We start from the raw sequence: 18929 nt of genomic DNA, 5'->3' as shown, positions 1-18929 counted from the left end.
CAGAATCTGTGACTGTTACCTTAAGTGGTGAAAGGCGCTTTGCAGATGTGATTAAGGATCTTAAGAAAGAGAGAAGATGGGACCCCTAGGTGGCTCAGTCGGTTGAGGGTCTGACTGTTGGTTTCAGCTCACGTCATGATCTCGGGGTCGTGGGATCGAGTCCCATGTCAAGCTCCACGCTCAGTGGGGAATCTGTGTGAGATTCACTCCCTCTGCCCTGCACCCCATTTGCTCTCTTACTCTCTCTCTCAAATAAATAAAATCTTTAAAAAAAAGAAGGGGAGTGGGGCGCCTGGGTGGCTCAGTGGGTTAAAGCCTCTGCCTTCGGCTCGGGTCATGATTCCAGGGTCCTGGGATCGAGCCCCGCATCGGGCTCTCTGCTCGGCAGGGAGCCCGCTTCCTCCTCTCTCTCTCTGCCTGCCTCGCTGCCTACCTGTGATCTCTATCTGTCAAATTAAAAAAAAAAAAAAAAAAAAACCTTTAAAAAAAAAAAAGAAGGGGAGAATATTCTAGGTCATCCAGATGGGTCCAGTGTAATCACAGGGGTCCTTATAAGAGGGGGGCAGGAGAGCCAGAGAAGGAACAGTGAGAACAGAGCAGAGTTTGGAGTAATGTGCTTTGAAGATGAAGGGAGGGGCCACAAGCCAAAGAAAGCAGGCGGCCTCTAGTTGCTCCAGATGGCAAGGCAACGGATTCTCCCCGGGATCTTGGGAAGGAAACTGTCCTGCTGACACCCCGATTTTAGCCCCTGAAGACCCATTGTGGACCTTCTGACCTTCAGAACTCTAAGAAAAGAAGTTCACGTTGCTTTAAGCTACTAAGTTGTGGTCATTTCTTCCAGCAGAAATAGGAAACTAACATCCGACTAAGCATTCAAGCTTTCCAGAAAGGAACCTAAAAAAAAAAAAAAAAACAGTAGATAAATCATAACAGTGGTGGTGTGGGTCCTGTGTGGGCAAGGGGCTTGTGTGCACCGGGGAGGCCCTATCTGTGCTGTCCTGCCTCCAAGGGGGAAGTGCATAGCTTTGGGAAGCCCGGTGACTCTCCTCTCCATTACTCCTTTGCTCTGTGTTGTTGAGCAAGTTACCTACCTTCTCTGTGTACCTGTCTCCTCGTCTATAAAACACAGGCCCAATCCTGCTTACCTTGTGGATGGTGCATAATAATTGCTCAATATTTGAATTCTTCTTGACTCATACAACAGCCTGGAGAGGCAGGCAGGGGAGGACCAATTCAGTGGACTTTTTTGAGCACGCGGTTCCTGCTAGTCACTTACCCCTGCATGGTGGGTCATGGTGGGGGCGGAGGGAGTAGAGGCTGGGGCACTCATGAAATCCCGGGTCTCCTTTGTCTTGAGATTTCAGCTCTGGGAGTATAGGAGTGGTCCCAGTGCAGGATTTGCAGAGTGGGAATTGGAGTCAAGGAACCTTGGCTGGAGAGTGTGTTCCAATGACCTTTGTACATAGGAGGCCAAGCCCGCACCTTCCCGAGAGCTTACCTTGGAAATTGACACATGTGGGCCCTCTGGAGAGGCCAATGATGTGGTGCTCCCTGCAGACTGGTGGTCTTTAAATACATGTTTAGAATGTCTTCAGCTGGGAAGAATGAAGGACTCCAGTGGCACCCCCAGCCTCCTGTCCTGGGTTGTGTTCATCTCAGACTCACAACAAAGCCAAGAAGTCGCCAGACCCAGCCGCTGTCGATAGCAGTTTGGGGGGTGTTATTTCCCGAGCAGACCTCTGGAGCATCGCACCTGCTGTCCCCACCCCAGAGTCTCCAACAACCTATGGCACAACCCTCGAGGTCTGGAAATGACACTCTCCATCACATCACGTTCCCAGTGATCCTAGTGGATGCCCAGTGCCCCATGGAGTGGCGTCAGCCTGTATCCTCAAATCACTGGAATAAGTTATCCGGGGCCTCCACCACTTTCTCTGACACATGGCAGCATCTCCTGGGATTCACAAACAAGTCCATTCACTTCAATCTGACTGTTTCATCTAGAAATTCTGACACTCCCACTGCCAAGCCTTCATATTTGCCTTCCTCCCTGTCCTTCCTGGAAGGCCTTGCCCTGCTCTGTCCTCCTCCAAGAAGTCTGCTTGCTCACCCCAGCTGCACTCATCTCATCCTGCCCTGAGCTCCCGTTCTGAGCCTTTATACACCTCTCAGGCTGACACTCCTCTAACACCATTGGGTCAATCCCTTGTGCCCGTGTGGCTCTCCCAGAGCCCAAACAGATCATGGGCCCTGACTTACACTCTTTCTGAAATGTACTTACGCATTGCAGGGCACATCACAAATAAAGGCTAGACTGGGAAGGGATTTGAGGTGGTGCAGGTTTGCGTTATTTTCCCAAAAATGGCCAAGGAAGACTTCTTCGACTTGTTAAGGACTTTTGGAAGTTGGGTTGGGCCCCTCTCGAAGCTGGGGTGTGCTGCAGCTAGCTCCCTGTGTCTTGGCTTCAGCCTGGTGTGGGCCCGTCCTCAGCAAACGAATGCATCCGACACGGGCAGCTCCTTGCCCGGGTGGGTGGGTCGGCTCTGCCTCCTGGCTCTCTCCCTGGCTGCTGTTCCCTCAACCTGAGCTCATCTTGGGAACATTCTGAGCAACTGCCAGCCCGCCTCAGGCCTGCGCAGCCTCTTTCTGCTTACAGAACCCGTCTGCCACAGCATCTTGTCTGGGCCCTCCTATCTGCCCCGGAATTGTGTCGTGTTCCCCAGCGCACAGACAAGGATGAGTACCTTGCAGAGGGTCCCTCGGTCAGCTGGTCCAGTTCAGAGCCCAGGCTCCAGACTCAAGGGCCCTGCTCCGTGCACTTTGCATGGCAGCTCCTGGGCAGACAGGGAGAGAATTTCAATGATTCATCTCTAGGTCACGTCCACGCTCTGCCGGTTGTCCGTATCGTAAATCTTTTGTCTCTCTATTTTTATTACGGTAAAATATACATAACGTAAAACTTATCATTTTTAAAAATTGTGATAAAATATACACACCATAAAATTTACCATTTGAACCCTTCGAAGTGTATAGTTTATTGGCACTAACAGCATCCACACTGGCATGCAACCCTCGCCACCCTCCTTCTTCAGAGCTCTTTCATCATCTTTTTCCTTTAAGTCCTAGTGTCTTATACCTTCTGGGGGCTATTTTTTTTTTAAAGATTTTATTTACTTATTTATTTATATGTTTACTTATTTATTTAGAGAGTGTGAGCTGGGAGAGTGGCAGAGGGAGAGGGACAGAGAGAATCTTGACCAGACTCTGCCGTGGAGCCCGATGCCGGGTTCAATCTCATGACGCTGAGATCATGACTTGAGTCAAAACCAAGAGTCAGATGCTTAACCGACTGAGCCACCCAGGCACCCCATTAATTTCTTTTTAATAAGAGTGTTAGAAATTTCCGAAGTCCAGAGGTATGGATCTCCCGAAGGTTCTCTTTGATTCTGTATATAGTGTCATGGGTTGTGAATACTGATGGTTTTATTTTTTCCCTCTGAGTCTCTCATTTCTTTTTCTTGTGTTAATGACTTGGCAGGGACCGTGGCAAGGATCATTGGTACAGTAACGGATAGACGTAGTCATAGTGGGCCACATCCTTGTTTTGTCCCAGAGTCAATTCCCTGGGGATTATTTTGGGTAGATAAATATTTTCAGATAAAGAAAGTGTACTCCTATTTCTTATTTGTTAAATTTAAAAAAATCACAAATGGATGTTGAGTTTTATCAAATACTTCATCTCCCTATATGAGAATGATCATTTAGTTTTATTTCTTTATTTGATTAATGTGGTAAATTACATGACTAGGTCTTCTGCTTACGTGTTGTTCTTACACCTTGATGAATTTTAATAATAATGTAACCCTAATTGGCGGAATTTTGCATTCTTTCTTTCTCTCACTGAATTTGTTCATTCAGACCGTGGTAGTTGAGAGGGCAGGGTTTGAAGCCAGAATAACTGGGTTTGAATCTCAGTTCCACACCTTGCTAGTTTGGGCAAATTATTTAATCTCTCTCTGTGTTGGTTTCTTTCTCTGGAAAATAATAATACCTACTTCAAAGAGTTGATATGGGAATTAAATGAGATAGGCCATGTGAAAAGTCTTAGCACAGTGCCTAACAGTGTTCTCAATGAATGTTATTTTTACTATCAAGCATTTATTGATCACCTTCTGTATACCAGGACCTATGCTGGGTGCTGGAAACTCACAGTTAGGGTAATCACAGGACCCCATTAACCAGCACAGTCTTGGAAACCTGTTTTACACCTGTTATCTTGACATAATCGTTACTAGCACTCCCTTTTGCTCTCAAAATTTCCCAAAGTGGATGATAAATTATTTGGTCACCAACTGATAGGTGAAGAGATGTATGTAATGTGGTTGTGTAGGACCTGCTGAATCATTCACAACTGAGCTTTCCAAACATGGAGCAGAATCATGATGGTAGTCACAGTAGGCCTTTGGGGCCCTATGGGTGTCACAAGCCTTTCCCCAGTCTTCTGGTTTGTGTTTTTGCAAACAAGAAATCTACTGCTATCATTATCTTTGTTTCTCTGAATGTAAAGTATATTTTTTTCTCTGGCTGTTTTTAAGATTTCCTCTTTATTACTGATTTTGAGTAATAAAGCATCCACCTCTGCTTATGATGTGAATTGGTATAGTTTCTTTATGTTACTTGCACTTGAAGTTGATTGAGTTTCTTAGGTTTATGAGTCCAAAAAAGAAATCACAAAGGAAATTTTAAAATTTAGGAATGAATTTACTGAAAGATGTGTAAGACCTCTGCATTGAAAATTATACTACATTGCTGAAGGAGCTGAAAGACCTAAGTAAATGGAAAGATTTACCATATTCATGGATTAGAAGTCTCCATATTGTTAAGTAGCTATTCAGTAGTATCTGTAGAGTTTGTGCAATTCCAATTTTAAAAATTCCAGAAGGGATTTATTTATTTTGTAGAAATAAATCAGTTTATTCTAAAACATGTTTGAAAATCTAGAAGAATCTAGAATGACCAAAACAGTTTTGGAAAAGAAGTTCGATTTTTTTTTTTAAGATTTTATTTATTTATTTGACAGAGAGAGAGAGATCACAAGTAGGCAGAGGCAGGCAGAGAAAGAGGGGGAAGCAGGCTCTCTGCTGAGCAGAGAGCCCGATGCAGGGCTCGATTCCAGGACCCTGAGACTATGACCTGAGCTGAAGGCAGAGGCCCAACCCACTGAGCCACCCAGGTGCCCCAAGAAGATTGACTGTAAGACTTAACAAAAAACCTGTAGTAATCAAGAAAGGATGGTGTTGGTGTCAGGATATAGAAATCTGTCACTGGAACAGCATAGAGAATCCAGAAGTAGTAGACCCACACATGTATAGTTAATTGACTTTTGACAAAGGGGTCAGTGTAATTCAGTGGGAAAAGGATAGTCTTTTGAACAAGTTTTTCTGGAATGACAGGCTCTCTGTACTCTAAGAATTTTAATATATGAAGTTTGATATTAGATTTCATTTGAACAGAGAGCCCTGCTGAACCTCCCCACAAAAGGATTTGCTAATAATTGTTTTAGAGGTGGTGTCCAGTTCAAAATCTGCTGTTTTTATATCTTCATGTGAAAGTTAGGTTTGTGCCCAGTTTTGAGAATCGCTAGACACCAAGACTGTGATGACATCTGCCCCAGGTGAGTAGTTGGCACTGGCCTGGTGCTTTGGCATGGGGGCCCAGAAAGGACCCATGAAAGGAGATTACTTTTAGAATGGCTGTGCAATGGCCTCTCTGGACTCTCTTCCCAGTGAAACAACCAAAAATGGTGAAAATAATTTTGTTTAAAAATTTAAGTCTCTGGAAATTGTCCCAAATGGACAATTGAAATGGCAAATGGAGGGGCACCTGGGTAGCTCAGTGGGTTAAAGCCTCTGCCTTCTGCTCAGGTCATGATCTCAGGTCATGATCCCAGGATCCTGGGATCAAGCCCCGCATTCCCCCGCCTCTCTCTGCCTGCCTATCTACGTACTTGTGATCACTGACAAATAAATAAATAAAATCTTAAAAAAAAAAAAAGAAAAGGAAAGATATGGCAAATGGTGAAGTTCTCTTCTGCTGTGTACAGCCCACAACCCAGGGCTCCCTTATCCCCAATTCCCAGTCTAGGGCTATTGTAGTTATCATAATAATTATTGGATTTATAACATATTTAAATATAATGTGTATAACAATAATAATACAAAAAAGAGAAAGAATATAGTTACATAGGATTAATGTTTCTCCATCTCAAAAGTGTGATAAATGGAATTAAGTTAATATAAACCTAAAGTAGGTTCTGATAAGGTAAGATACATACTGTATGCCCTAGGGAACCATGAAGAACTAACTAAAAAATATACAAAAAAAATCATTAAAGGAATTAAAATGTTATACTAGATAACAGAAGAGCTGTAATGGCCATACTGATATCAGACAAAATGGATTATAAGACCAAAATGCTACTAAATAAATGAGAGGCATCCCATGTCCATGGACTAAAGGACTTAATGTTGCTAAGACAGCAGCACTCCGCAAATCCATCTGCAGATTCTGCCCGTGCATTCCTACCACATCCCAACTGGCTTCTTTGCAGAAATTGACAAGCTGATCCCAAAACTCATATGAAAATTCAAGGGACTGAAAATAGCCAAAATACTTCTGAAAAAAAAAAAAAAAAAAAAAAAAACAAAGCTAGAGGACTCACATTTCCTGATTTCAAAACTTAATACATCAAGAATAACAAGACAAGCCACAGACTGGGGAAAGATATTTGCAAAAATTTGATAAATGACTGTTATGCAAAATATACAAAGTATTCTTAAAACTCAACAAACAACAAGAATGAACAACCTGGTTACTGAATAGGCAGAGATCTGAACAGGCACCACACCAAGGAAGATAGATAGAAGACAAATAAGCATATGAAAAGGTGCTCACCATTGTATGTCATTAGCGAATTGCAAATTAAAATCACAATGAGATGATACTACTACATACCTATTAGAATGGTGAAAATCCAAAATACTGAGAACACTCAAATGCTTGTGAGGGTACGCAACAACGGAAATTCTCATTTATTATAGTGGAAACGCAAAATGGTACAGTCACTTTGAAGACAGTCAGCAGTTTTTTATAAAACCAAACATACTCTCACTATAGAATTCAGCAGTCTCCCTCCTTGGTGTTTACACAAATAAGCTGAACGCTTGTGTCCCACATAGGGTGGCTGGTGGCTCAGTTTGTTGAGCGTATGACTCTTTGTTTTAGCTCAGGTCTTGATCTCATGGGTCCTGGGATTGAGCCCCATGTTGGGCTCCTCCCTCAGGGGGAGTCTACTTGAAGATTCTCTCCCTCTGTCTCTCCCCCTACTCTCTTTCTCTCTCTGTCAAATAAATAAATCAATCTAAAAAAAAAATAAAGAAAACTTATGTCCACACAAAAACCAGCACAGGGATGTTTGTGGCAACATTATTCATAATCGCAAAAAATTGGAAACCACCAAGATGTCTTTCAGTAGGTGAATAGATAAATAAACTGTGTAATCCAGGCATCGGAATATTACTCAGTACTAAGAACCAAAACAAACTGTCAAGCCATGAAAAGACTTGGAGGGAGCTTACATGTGTGTGAAGGAAGCCAATTTTGTGATCCCAATTGTATGACATTCTGGAAAAAGGGAAACCATGGAGACAGTAAAAAGATGAGTGGTTTCCAGGGTCTGGGGAGAAGGGGATGGAGAGGCAGAGCACAGAGGATTTCTAGGCAATGAAACTAATCTGTATGATAGATAATAATGACACGTGCCATTATAATTTGTCCAAGCCCATAGAAGGGACAACAAGAGTGAACCCTGATGGATACTTTGGACTCTGGGGGACAGTAATGTATCCATGTAGTTTCATCAGTTATCACAATACACCACTCTGGTCTGGGACTGTGATAGTGAGGGAGACCAGGAGTGTGTGTGGTCAAGGGGAGTATGAGAGCTCTCTGAACTTTCTGTTCAATTTTGCTGTAAACCTAAAACTGTTCTAAAGAATGAAGTCTATTAAAGAGGAAACCACTTAGTACAAAGCTACGGAAATCAAGACGGTGTGGTACAGCTGAAAGGGTAGACATACAGAATTGAGAGCCCAGGAATAAAGCTATATGTTTATTGTGAACTGATTTTCTATAAGGGGCACCAGAACTGTTCAAAGGGGAAGTGTGCTTCCTCCTGAGCAATGAGATGAACTTGGACCAAAAAATCACAAAAGACTGAGTGAAGTACTGTAATGGGGATTACACAGTGGGAGGGCTGTTAGAATTCAAAGTAACGGGCTGGTGAGCTCCATCTGGGATGATCAGAGAAGAGTTCCCAGGGCAGATGCCAGTTGGTAGGACCATTGGTGGAGGCAGAGAAGGGGGAAGTCCTTTTCAGGCCACAAAGAATGGGAACTTTAAGAAAAGCCACCTGTATTGTTATTTATTGCCCCTTTCTGCCTCCATGATCCTTGCTGTGACCCTAACCTCTAACCCAGGGACCGGTACGCCCTCTGTCAGTAGAATGGACAAACCAGTTCTGATGGACGATCAGTTCTGATCGTCCCCAGACACACTGGATGGCCTTGCATCTTTTTGAGGGGGACGGCTGAGTTAGGGAACCCGCCTCTTGTAGAAATGTTCCCTTCATTCCTGAGCTGGAAATGGTGAGGAGGATTAAGGCTTGAGGGCTGGGGCCCCAAAGCGAGAGTGGCTGGGAACTCCACCCTCTCGGAAGGGTGAGGAGTCGGCCTCTTGGGTTCCACATGTGCCCCAGCTGGGCTCGGGCCTGCCCTTCTCTCTCCTCCGTGTTTATTGCTGCTCAGCCCTGCCCAAGAAGAGCTGCTGAGTCAGCTTTCTCTGGCTGGGCCGGCTCTTGGAGCTGAGCTGCTGTGTATCTCTCACACTATCCACCCCTTGGATAAACAGCCCACGTCCTCCACACACGCTGGAGTTCTGATGTGGCTGCGAAGGGCTCCATTAGCCAGACGCCTCTCTCTAAGAAGGACCCTGGCAGTGGGCCCTGCTTTTCTTCCAGCTGAGTCAGGCCCTTGTTGGAGTGACAGGGGAATCTACTTCCTGCCTGAAAAGGTGGCCGTAGCAGAACTCCCGGCTGGGCAGGGCCTTCCTGCCTCCCTGCCCCTGCGCCCTGGGCCTGGGCAGGCCTCTGCATGAGGCAGCCCCCTCCACCTTGCGTGTGACGTTTTATTGCTCAAACCCAGCCCTGCAGACTGAGCACCACCCAGGCTATAGAACCCCTTTGCCGTGCTTCCCGGGTCAGGTAGCATTTGGACTGGGGATTGCCCATGGCCCCAGACGTTTATCCCAGCGCCCGGTGCTCTGCCATATGGTGTCTGCACTGAGACACGGAACCACACAGTTTTGCGAGCCCCGCATACTGAGTCAACTCAGTTGGGCCACCTTGGCTTGGTTTCCTCTGGAGTCTGAGCCAAGGGATTTGCTTTCTTTGAAAGGTGACCTATGGGCAGAGAAAATGTCACCAGCGGCAGGTTAGTGGTGCTTCCTTCTCCCATGGCTAGTGGGCCTGGGGGATGACAGGGAGGGCAGATGCTGAGGCTCCATGGGCTCGGCCCTGCTGGTGGAATTAGGTGACAGGTGTGGCTGCTCTCACACCCTGAGGGCTGGGGGGTCAGGGGAGGAGCAGTGCAGGCCAGCTGGGTACTCATGGCTCTGGGGAGGACCCATTGACCCAGCACTCTCAGCATATGGGCTTGTCTTGGCCTCAGGAGGGCCCAGACGAAGTCAGAGTGGGGGGAAGAAGAAAATCTGTTACGGAAGGAGGAGGTGAGAGAGAAGCCAGCTGTAAGACATCCTCCAGCAGGCCTTTTTTTTTTTTTTTTTAAAGATTTTATTCATTTATTTGACAGACAGAGATCACAAGTAGGCAGAGAGGCAGGCAGAGAGAGAGGAAGGGAAGCAGGCTCCCTGCTGAGCAGAGAGCCCGATGCGGGACTCGATCCCAGGACCCTGAGACCACGACCTGAGCCGAAGGCAGTGGCTTAACCCACTGAGCCACCCAGGCCCCCTCCAGCAGGCCTTTTGAGGGAAAATTCACATCTGTGGGGCTATCAGATGACCCCTGACTTCCAGGGGACACATGAACCCATTGAGGCAATTCAGACCGCTCTTTGGCAGGGCAGGCCCAGCTTATGTGACCGTCCCTGCCAGGACAGAGCTGCTCTTGTCTCCTACAGGAAGCCTTCCCTGACCTCCTCCTTCAGCAACTTCAGGATCCTGTTCCTAATGTCCTCACCATTACTGGTCATTCCAGAACTTGCTTGTCTATCTCTAGCGCCACAGCCAAACTTCACGAACTTCCACATGAGGCCCAGGAAACTGCATTTGTAACTAACAATACCACCCCACTCCCAGAGACGATTCTGGCATATGTGGACTTCGGACGACACTTACCAACCGTCTTGCCCTAGAACAGCCTCTCCAACAAAAATACAATGTGAACCACATATGTAATTGTAAATTTTCTAGCAGCCATGTAAAAGTGTCGAAGAAAACAGGTGAAATCATTTTAGAAGTATTTTTATTTAACCTGATAGATCCAAAACGTTATCATTTCAACATACAGCCAATATGAAATTTGTTAATGAGATGTTTCACACTTTTCTCGTACTGAGTCTTTGAGACCTGGTGTGTACTTTTCACTGACGACACATCTCAGCTTGGATAGACCACATTTCAAGTGCTCGACAGCCGCCTGTGACTAGTGGCTGTCACATAGGCGGAATGGCTCTAGAGCTGTGGGGTGGGTATGGTCCGCGGGCCAGCAGTTCCACCATTGCCTGGGAGCTTGGTGGAAATGCATGTTCTCGGGCCCTGGCCTGGATCTACTGAATCAGAGCCTACATTTTCACCTGCTGGCCGGTGCCCCATGCATGTGGGGTGGTGTGTGGAAGGTGTGCAGCCCCGTTGTACAGCTGGATCGTGAGCTCCTTGGTGTAAAGAGTATGATTTAACTTATTTCTTGCATTTGCTGGAGGGCCTGGCGTCTGGAAGGCACACAGCCAGTGTCTTTAGAGGAAAGGAATGAATGTGTGAATCCTGCCTGCCCCGAGCCCCTTGTTCCCAGTGCACTGTTCGTGAAAATGTCAGGACCCTGGGTCGGAAGAGCAGTGTAGGAGGCAGAACCTAACTCCTTCGAGCCCCAGTTCGGTTAAATCCCACAGCTTGTTGGGTCCTGCTGGGCCCCCTCTTTCAGGACAAGAATGGTTGTTTTGTTTTTAAGATTTTTAAAATTTATTTGAGCTGGGGAGAGACAGACAGAGTGCGCGTGCCCACAAGTAGGGGAGGGGCAGAGGGAGAGGGAGAAACAGGCTCCCTGCTAAGCAAGGAGCCCGAGGCGGGGCTCAATCCCAGGACCCCAAGGTCGTGACCTGATCCAAAGTCAGGTGCTTAACCGATTGAGCAATGCAGGTGCCCCAGGACGAGGGCAGTTTGATGAGGGCAGACCATCCCCAGCGGGGCACGTTGGTGGGCCTGGCTTCCTTCTCAGACATCTCCGTACTCTTCCTCAGAAATTCTATAGAGCCATTGCTCAGAGACCCTAAGCCTGGCCTGCACATGTGAGTTAGCCATTGACTTATCCTCAGTCTTCTTCCAGAGAGGATTTAAGGTGCCTCTAAATATGTGTACATTCCAACAGAATGAAACAGAAATGGAAATAGTATTAAGGAAGTGTGCATAGATGCATGGACAGGGATGGCCGCTCTAGCCCTATTATATAGAGTAGAGGAAAGTCAGGAAGAATCTAAATATCCAACAGTAGGACGGTTAAATAAATAAACTGCGGCCCATCCAAACACATCCCATGTCCAACTGGGGGTGCTAAAATGGAAGGATTCATTGACATGGAAAATTGTTCATAACATAGTGTAAGAGTGTTGAGGAGCTCATTTTATTTACATGCATGGAAGAATGTCTGGAAAGGGTGTATACCCCCCAAAACATGAATATCACTTTTTCTAGGGGAGGAATCAGGAGTGATTCTTACTCCTTTTTGTTCAACCACGGCTTCTGCAGTTTCTGGTTTTCCCCCTCCGTGAACATGAGCTCTTACGTAATACAGAAATATAACGTACGAAACAGAATATGGGTGAGGAAAATGGGGAAAGGTGAAAATGGGGGTTCTATTCTGCGTTGAATTTGTTCGAAAATGTATTATTTAAAAAAATAGATCCTATGCGCCAGTTCGTAGGGTTACGGCCCAGTGGGTATATTTACATGAAGCTGGCAGTTATTAAATGTTTGAGAGATGGGCTGACAACACTGGGGTTTGAAAGCTCATGAGCCAGCTTTTGTTAAATTTCAGCCTGTACTCGGGAAGTGAAAGTGAGTAAGGGTGCAGTCTCTGCCTTGTTTTGAATCGAATCCGACAATGACCCACCCTTCACGCGTGGGCTGCAAATAGCCTGTGCGTGTTGGATAATGATCGTGCAAGAGAGGATCCTAAAATCGTGTGTTAGGGCCGGGCGGCTGGGGTGCGGGGATGGGAATACGCGCAGGTGCGCACGCACCCGGGAAATCTAGCGCAGAACTGGTACTTTGGTCCCAGCCTCCATGCGTAGGCGCCTCCGTGGTCTCCCTGCTTCCCCCCGTGGCCTGTTCATGAACCTGAAGCTAAGCCATCCTCCCCGCGATCTGGCCCACGTCTCGGATCTCACTGCCTGGCACCTCAGCCCCGGCGCACTCTGCTCCACAGCAGCCACGCTGGCCTTTTCAGGCTCTTTTTGCATTTCCGGTTTACCCTGCTGGGGCATTTTCTGCCTTCCTCGAGGTTTGTTCCCCACTTCCTGTGGTCTCTGCTGAGTTGCCATCTGATCCCCGAGTCCTTTCTCCGCACACTGTACTTTCTGCTCCAACGCCTTCCCTGACTTCATTTTTCTTCATAGGTTTAATCAGTACATATTTATTTGTTTACTGTTTGTCGGCCTCCACTAGAATGTAAACTCCCCCAAAGCAGAGACTTTGTTGCTTTTCTTTCTTTCTTTTTTAAAAGATTTTATGTATTTATGAGAGAGAGAGAGTGAGAGCATGAGCAGGGGGAGGGGCAGGGATAGAGGGAGAAGCAGACCCCTGCTGAGCAGGGAGCCCCATGGGGGGGCTCAATCCCAAGACCCCCTGGGATCATGACCTGAGCCGAAGGCAGACACTTCACTGACTGAGCCACCCAGGTGCCCCTGCAGCTTTTCTTTACTTCCATTTTCTTGGTGTTCAGTGCTCCAAGTAGGTGCTCAATAAATATTTGAAGGAAGGAATGGACTTCAGATATCATGTGACTGATCTTCCTCATTTGACCAAGGAGGTGCCTGGAGCCCTACAGACAAAAGCTTCCACGCCTTGGCCAGGGTCACACAGCTGGGGCCGCTGGGCTAGATCCTGCCCTGTCCCTTCTGCTCCTGCATCTGCCTGTGCCTTGGAAGGGAGATTAACCACACACACAGAGGGGCCGTGGCCTCGTCCATCCTGTCTCCTGTGTGTTTTTCCAGCTTATACAGAATTTCAGCCCAGAATAGCAGAAGAAAAAAAAATAGAGTTGTTCCTCCAGAACCCTGGAAGCTCTTCCGGTGGGTCTGTCCCTGGAAAAACAGCAGCAATTTCAGGGTGGGAAGGTAGGAAATGGAGGAGGGGTCTTACAGCAGTGGGGGCAGTGGGCTGGGTTTGGTTTTACAATTAAAATAACATCTGGGTCTGTTTCTGCAGAGTGGTTCTGGAAGGTGGGTGGTCTGTCTGAAGTATCAGGTGGGGCCTTCCCCTGTCCTGGCCTAGGAGGGTGTGAGACAGCCCGTGGCTAAAGGGCTTACCCAGTAGATGACGTGTGAAGGAAGGTGGGCCCGAAGAAGGCTCTGGAAACCCCACCTGCAGCCTGCCCTGAAAGCCTGCTGCTCTCCCGTGGCCTCATGAGTGGCATCTTCAGCCACTTCTCCCCGTGCCTCCACGCCTCCTTGAGATCGTTCAGACGCCCTTTTGATGCATGGAGAGCTCTGGCCTCCTCTCTCTCATGCCCCATGTGGTTTATTAATCATCTGTGAAACGAGGGGTTGAAGTGTCACTCATCCATACGAGGGCAGTGGGGCCCTGAAGCCGCGGAGTGGAGTGGGGAAGGGACTCTGAGGGCTGCTCCAGTCTTCTGAATCCTGTCCCTCTGTCTGTCTGGCTTCTCAGATGCAGCTTTTGGATAAGTTTCCCATCGAAGGTGGCCAGAAGGACCCCAAGCAGAGAATCATCCCCTTCCTTCCAGGTAAGCTTTGGGGGGCCCCACTGTTGGGATGGGAGGCAACCTGGGGAGCAGCATTTCTTAGGCCAAGAAAAGGCTGGCTGCTACGCTGGAAATTCTGGGCAGGGTAGGCCTATGAGTCTACCTCCTAACAACTCCCCAGAGGAGGGGAAGCCTCCGGCTGTGGAGGCCACTGCCCCCGCAGGGGCCTCTCCCATCATCCCCAGGCCATCTCTACTGGCCACGTAACTTCTAAGGAATTTCTTAGGTGTTGGGACTGTGGTTTCCTCTTTATGGAAAGCGCGGGAAGATCAAGTTCTTCGGTGAAAGGATGAAGAACTCCAGGCTGAGCTCTTCCCACTAATCCCATTGTAATCACAGACACCCTTAAACTGAGCACACTCCCCATGTCCGATTTTGGATCCTCCTGGCACGTTACCCAGCCGAGATTCCGAGAGCTTATGTGACACGACCTGTGGGTTGGCAGAGTTAGGATTTGAACCCAGATGTGTCTGGCCATAAGGCACATTAACCACTACATCATTTGGGAACATGTGTACAGCAATGGGTCACATGTAATTTAGAGAAAAACCTGCTCAGATGTGTCCTAGTCTGCTATTGCTAGGATGTTTTAAATTGGTGTACAGTTTATAGCTGACAAAGTACTTTTTGTTATCATGGACAAATCTTCATGCTGAGGGGTGTGTTCTCATTTCTGCTTGGGGGATGAAGATGTTGGGGTGCAGAGATGTTGGGTAACTAGTCATGAAGGTGGCAGAGCTGAGGGGTGAACTTTGGTTTGCTCTAGTCTGGGCTCTTTGCCCTGAACCTGGGGGCGATGCTGCCTCCCGGCTCCAGATCCCCTGTCTTTCCCCAGACCATGGAGCTGGGCTACGTCACAGTGGTCCTCGCCCCCGCCCGCCGTTACTGCTGGACCCTGGCAATGGCAATCAGTGGGACCTTTGCAAGAAGCAGGGTCTTTACCTCATTAACTCTCTGGCCCACCTTCACCACATGGTCAGCACCTGCTTGGTGACTTGCAAACACACACAGGGACCCTGCCCTCTGGGAGTGGGTCCTCTCTGAAAGGTGTTCCTCCCAGTCTCGTGCTAACATTGGAGAGAATTTGTTTAGCGACAAGGAAGAACTTCCACATCCCAGTTTGGGCAAGATTAGAACAAGTCAGGGAAGGGGCAGAGAATCTCACCCCTGTGCTACTTCCGTGGAGGCAGAGGACTGTTTGTCCATCCCTGGCCGAGGGGGTCACACAGGGGGACTTAGATGCTCTACCTGGCTTTACACTGAGTCCTGAGGGAATCTGGAATTGTCCGACACCCGGGTGTGTGTGAGCTTCGAGGTTGCTCCAGTATAGTCCGGGTGCTCTGCCCAGCAAGGGCTTGGGAGCCCAGCTGTGATGCTGTGGACACAAGTGTCCCAGAGCTACCACAAAGCCAGCATGGCACCCTGGTATCAGGAGTGGACTTGGTCTTGGGGGCATGAAGGCTGCCTCTTTCCTTGAAAACGTTGGGCTTTTTCCCCCGCTGGTGGCCAATGCTCCGGGGAAGTTCCACCTCGTCATCATTCGGTCAGAGGGTGCTTACGGGGGGCTCAGCCTGGGCCAGGCCCGGGAATCAGCAGCTGAGGCTGCAGACTGGGAAGGCCTAGCAAGCCAAGGAGGGAGGTAGGTTTGTTTCCTTCATCTGAAGAATCCTCAAGCTACTAGGAGAGATGAGAGAGGCAAAACCTGCTCCCTGAGGCGGGAACTGATGTGGCAGGATGTGACCCTCTCCACCGCCGTGCAATTCTGAGTGTGTTTGGAGTGTGTCATTGTGAGCTTAGGAAGGCGACAAAAGCCTCCTGAAGGAGGGGGGCCTGGAGCTGACCTCCGAGGACCGGTGGGCTTGGATCATGGAGGGGAATCCCAAGGCTCCTGTCCGGCTGCTACCAGAGTCCAGCATCTGGGGAATCACACTGCCTGACTTCCTTCCCCCCACAAAGTCTGGCTGGTATCAAGTGCGTTACCTTCTTTATGCCTCAGTATTCTCACCTGGAAAATAGGCATGATAACAGTATCTACTTCATGGGGCTGTTGTCAGGATAAAATGAATTAATACATTACAGGGGCTTAGAACTGTGGCTGGCCTCTAGCAGGACTTAAATAAATGTTAACCCTTAAGGTGACCAATTCCTGACACGTGTCTGGTGTTTCACACAGCACACTCACTCGTGTGATCTCATTTGCTCCTCCCACTGAGGTTATTATCCCCATTTTACTGACAAGGAAACTGAGGCCAAGGGAGGCTAATAGACTTGCACAGGCCACACAGCCAGGAGGTGTAACCCACACCAGAACCTCTGGCCAGGGCTCCCGCCCCATCAGCCACCTCAGGGGAGGATACCCCAAGAGCTGCAGCAGGACTGGGGTCCTCTCTGAACTTCACTTTTCTCTTACAGGCTTGTGGTGAGGATGAAAAGAATTCATGGGAAGCACTTTGCACAGTGCCTGCCCTGTAGTAAGTGCTTAATAAGTGGCACCTATTAATAGAGAAAGTCACCTGCCCTATCCATCCCCAGCTCCCGGGAAAGGCCAGCCCAGGATCCCTTCCACCCCTGACATGATGGGCCCTGTGCACAGTGGGGAAGGAAGTTGACTGGCCCCCATCGCATCCAAAGGAAGTTTCCTTTCCCCTGTTTTGCTGCTTTTCTCCTCTGCTCACAGTGGGTTTTCCTCTCTGAGGCTTCTCTCTTGCTCACTCACTTTTCAGTACTTCAGCATGGGCATTGCTGGCCATGTGGAATCCCACCTGGGGGCTCCCAGGCCTGTTCCTGGCTTCCCCCTGCCCTCTAGACACTTCCTAACCCTTTCATACTCTGCTCACTCCCTCACTTGAATGGCAGGCAGAGGGCATGCCTTCCCTCTGGCATGAGCTCACAGGCTCATGGCCGTGAGCCCCCAGCACTGAACACTGGCAGCAGTGAGTGGTGGGAACACGTACTGGTGAGGGGCTCTGGGCAGCGGCCAGCACCTACTCGATTATTTAACACCAGTGAATTCTCTGTTTCTACCCGCCTGCCTCTCAGAAGGGTGTCTGAGGTCACCTGCCCATTCCCTTGGGTTCAGCCCTGGCAGCGCGGCTCCGAAGCACCTGGGACAAACACACGAGCTGCCTTCCCACCTAGAAGCCTCTGGAGGGCGGGCAACCAGCCTCGGGAGCGGCTCTGCCAGCCCTCGCGGAGCAAGGAACAGCCACAGGGAGAGAGCAAGAGCGTCGATTATTCCAGAAGGGTCTCAGTGTTAGCCTCAGAGGCTCCAGGATGTGACGGGCCTGGCTGCAGGCTTGGGCAGGGGGTCCCAGGAGTTTGACTGGCTGGTGCCAATGACAGAGAAGACAAAGGAATTGAGAGCAAAGAGGGAAGCCATGCCTTTACAGGGCCACAAGCTCTCTCATCTGCCAGTCAAATCCTGGCCAAGAAAAAAATCCCACATGTGAGCCATAAATCTTAGGCTCTAGGACACAGGCTTGTGGTATGTCTGGGTAGTGTCTGGCCTGAGTTCAGGGTCAGCCTGTGGGTGGGAAGACAGCTGAGGGTCTGGGCCTTCTGTGGCCAAAGGCAGAGGCCCCATCCCAGAAGACTGAGTGTCCCGTAGTATGGCTGGAGTCACAATTGGGGCCAGACGGCTGGGAGCAGAGTCAAGAAGGTGAGGACAGAGAGCCCGTGCAATGATCAGGCCAGTGGTTTGATATCTGCCTTCAGTCAGATCCTGGATAAAGGGCTGTAGGGGAACTGTCCTCAGTGAGGACCCTGCCCCCAAGCCCAGTTGTTTCTCCCAGTCTGAACCCACTGTCTGGGCCTTGGGGTGAAGATCCATGATGCCTGGACCCTTCCTTCTATGTGTTTGTGAGGCCCACAGAGCCGTCAGGAGGGACATGGAGAGTTATGACCTTCATGTGGGACAGGTGCTTCTCTCCAGCAAGGCAGCTCTGGAAGGAAAACCCAAGCAGTTTTTGAGGCAGGAAGAGGCGGAGAATTATGCCAGGGCCTGAGGCCTTGGGAGCAGGGGGGAGGGGAGAAGGGGAAGTATCCCTCCGGTCTCACATCATGTAGGGTGAGGCAGATACCCCGGCTGTTTTTGCTGACCTTTATGGCCTTCCTTGGAGACAAAGCCCCTATCTACTCCTCCCGCATTTCCGTGGCAGGGCTGGACACAGAGTGGCTGCTTTATTTGGACCCCGCCCCCCGGTCTGATCAGGAATTGGACATTCACGAGCTCCCTTTTATTGAGCTCCTACTGTGTGTCTGGCCTTGTGTTGGGCACTCTACAAACCTTTCCCAGTCCTCACTGCAGGAATGGGGGCATTATCCCATTGTTGAGAGAAGGCAAGTCACATTCCCCCACCCCTTAGGCAGTAAGTAGGGGAGCTGTCATCCTTCCTCTGTGGCCTGGACCTTTCCTTGGACAGGGAGGAATTACGCCAGCGAGCTTCAGCTAGAAGCTTCCCTCCGCCTACTTAGTTGCCTCCACATTCCCCAGGCTAGGGACCTGGGAGTTTCTGCCTGAGGACCCAGAACCCTAGCTGTCCCTCCAGCTGCTACTTGCTGTCTTGTGTTTCGGGAAAACACCGTGTGGGGCAGGGAGGTG

General features: G+C 48.9%; 1 protein-coding gene across 4 annotated transcripts in view; it reads left to right on the top strand.

The window, feature by feature from the left end:
• Positions 1 to 18929, top strand: part of SH3PXD2A (SH3 and PX domains 2A) — a 236766-nt gene that overhangs the window by 75021 nt on the left and 142816 nt on the right. For 3 of the 4 annotated variants that reach the window (XM_047701410.1, XM_047701411.1, XM_047701408.1), the window contains exon 3: positions 14236 to 14311. In XM_047701410.1, coding sequence (XP_047557366.1) covers positions 14236 to 14311 — 76 coding nt within the window. Of the gene's footprint in view, positions 1 to 13632; positions 13683 to 14235; positions 14312 to 18929 lie in introns of those variants that run through there. The other variant, XM_047701413.1, reaches the window with a different exon arrangement.

The sequence above is a fragment of the Lutra lutra genome, chromosome 14 (genome assembly GCF_902655055.1).
Source record: "Lutra lutra chromosome 14, mLutLut1.2, whole genome shotgun sequence".
Classification (NCBI taxonomy): Eukaryota; Metazoa; Chordata; class Mammalia; order Carnivora; family Mustelidae; genus Lutra; species Lutra lutra.
Note: the sequence above shows the minus strand (reverse complement) of the source record. Positions and strands in the feature narration are given on the sequence as shown.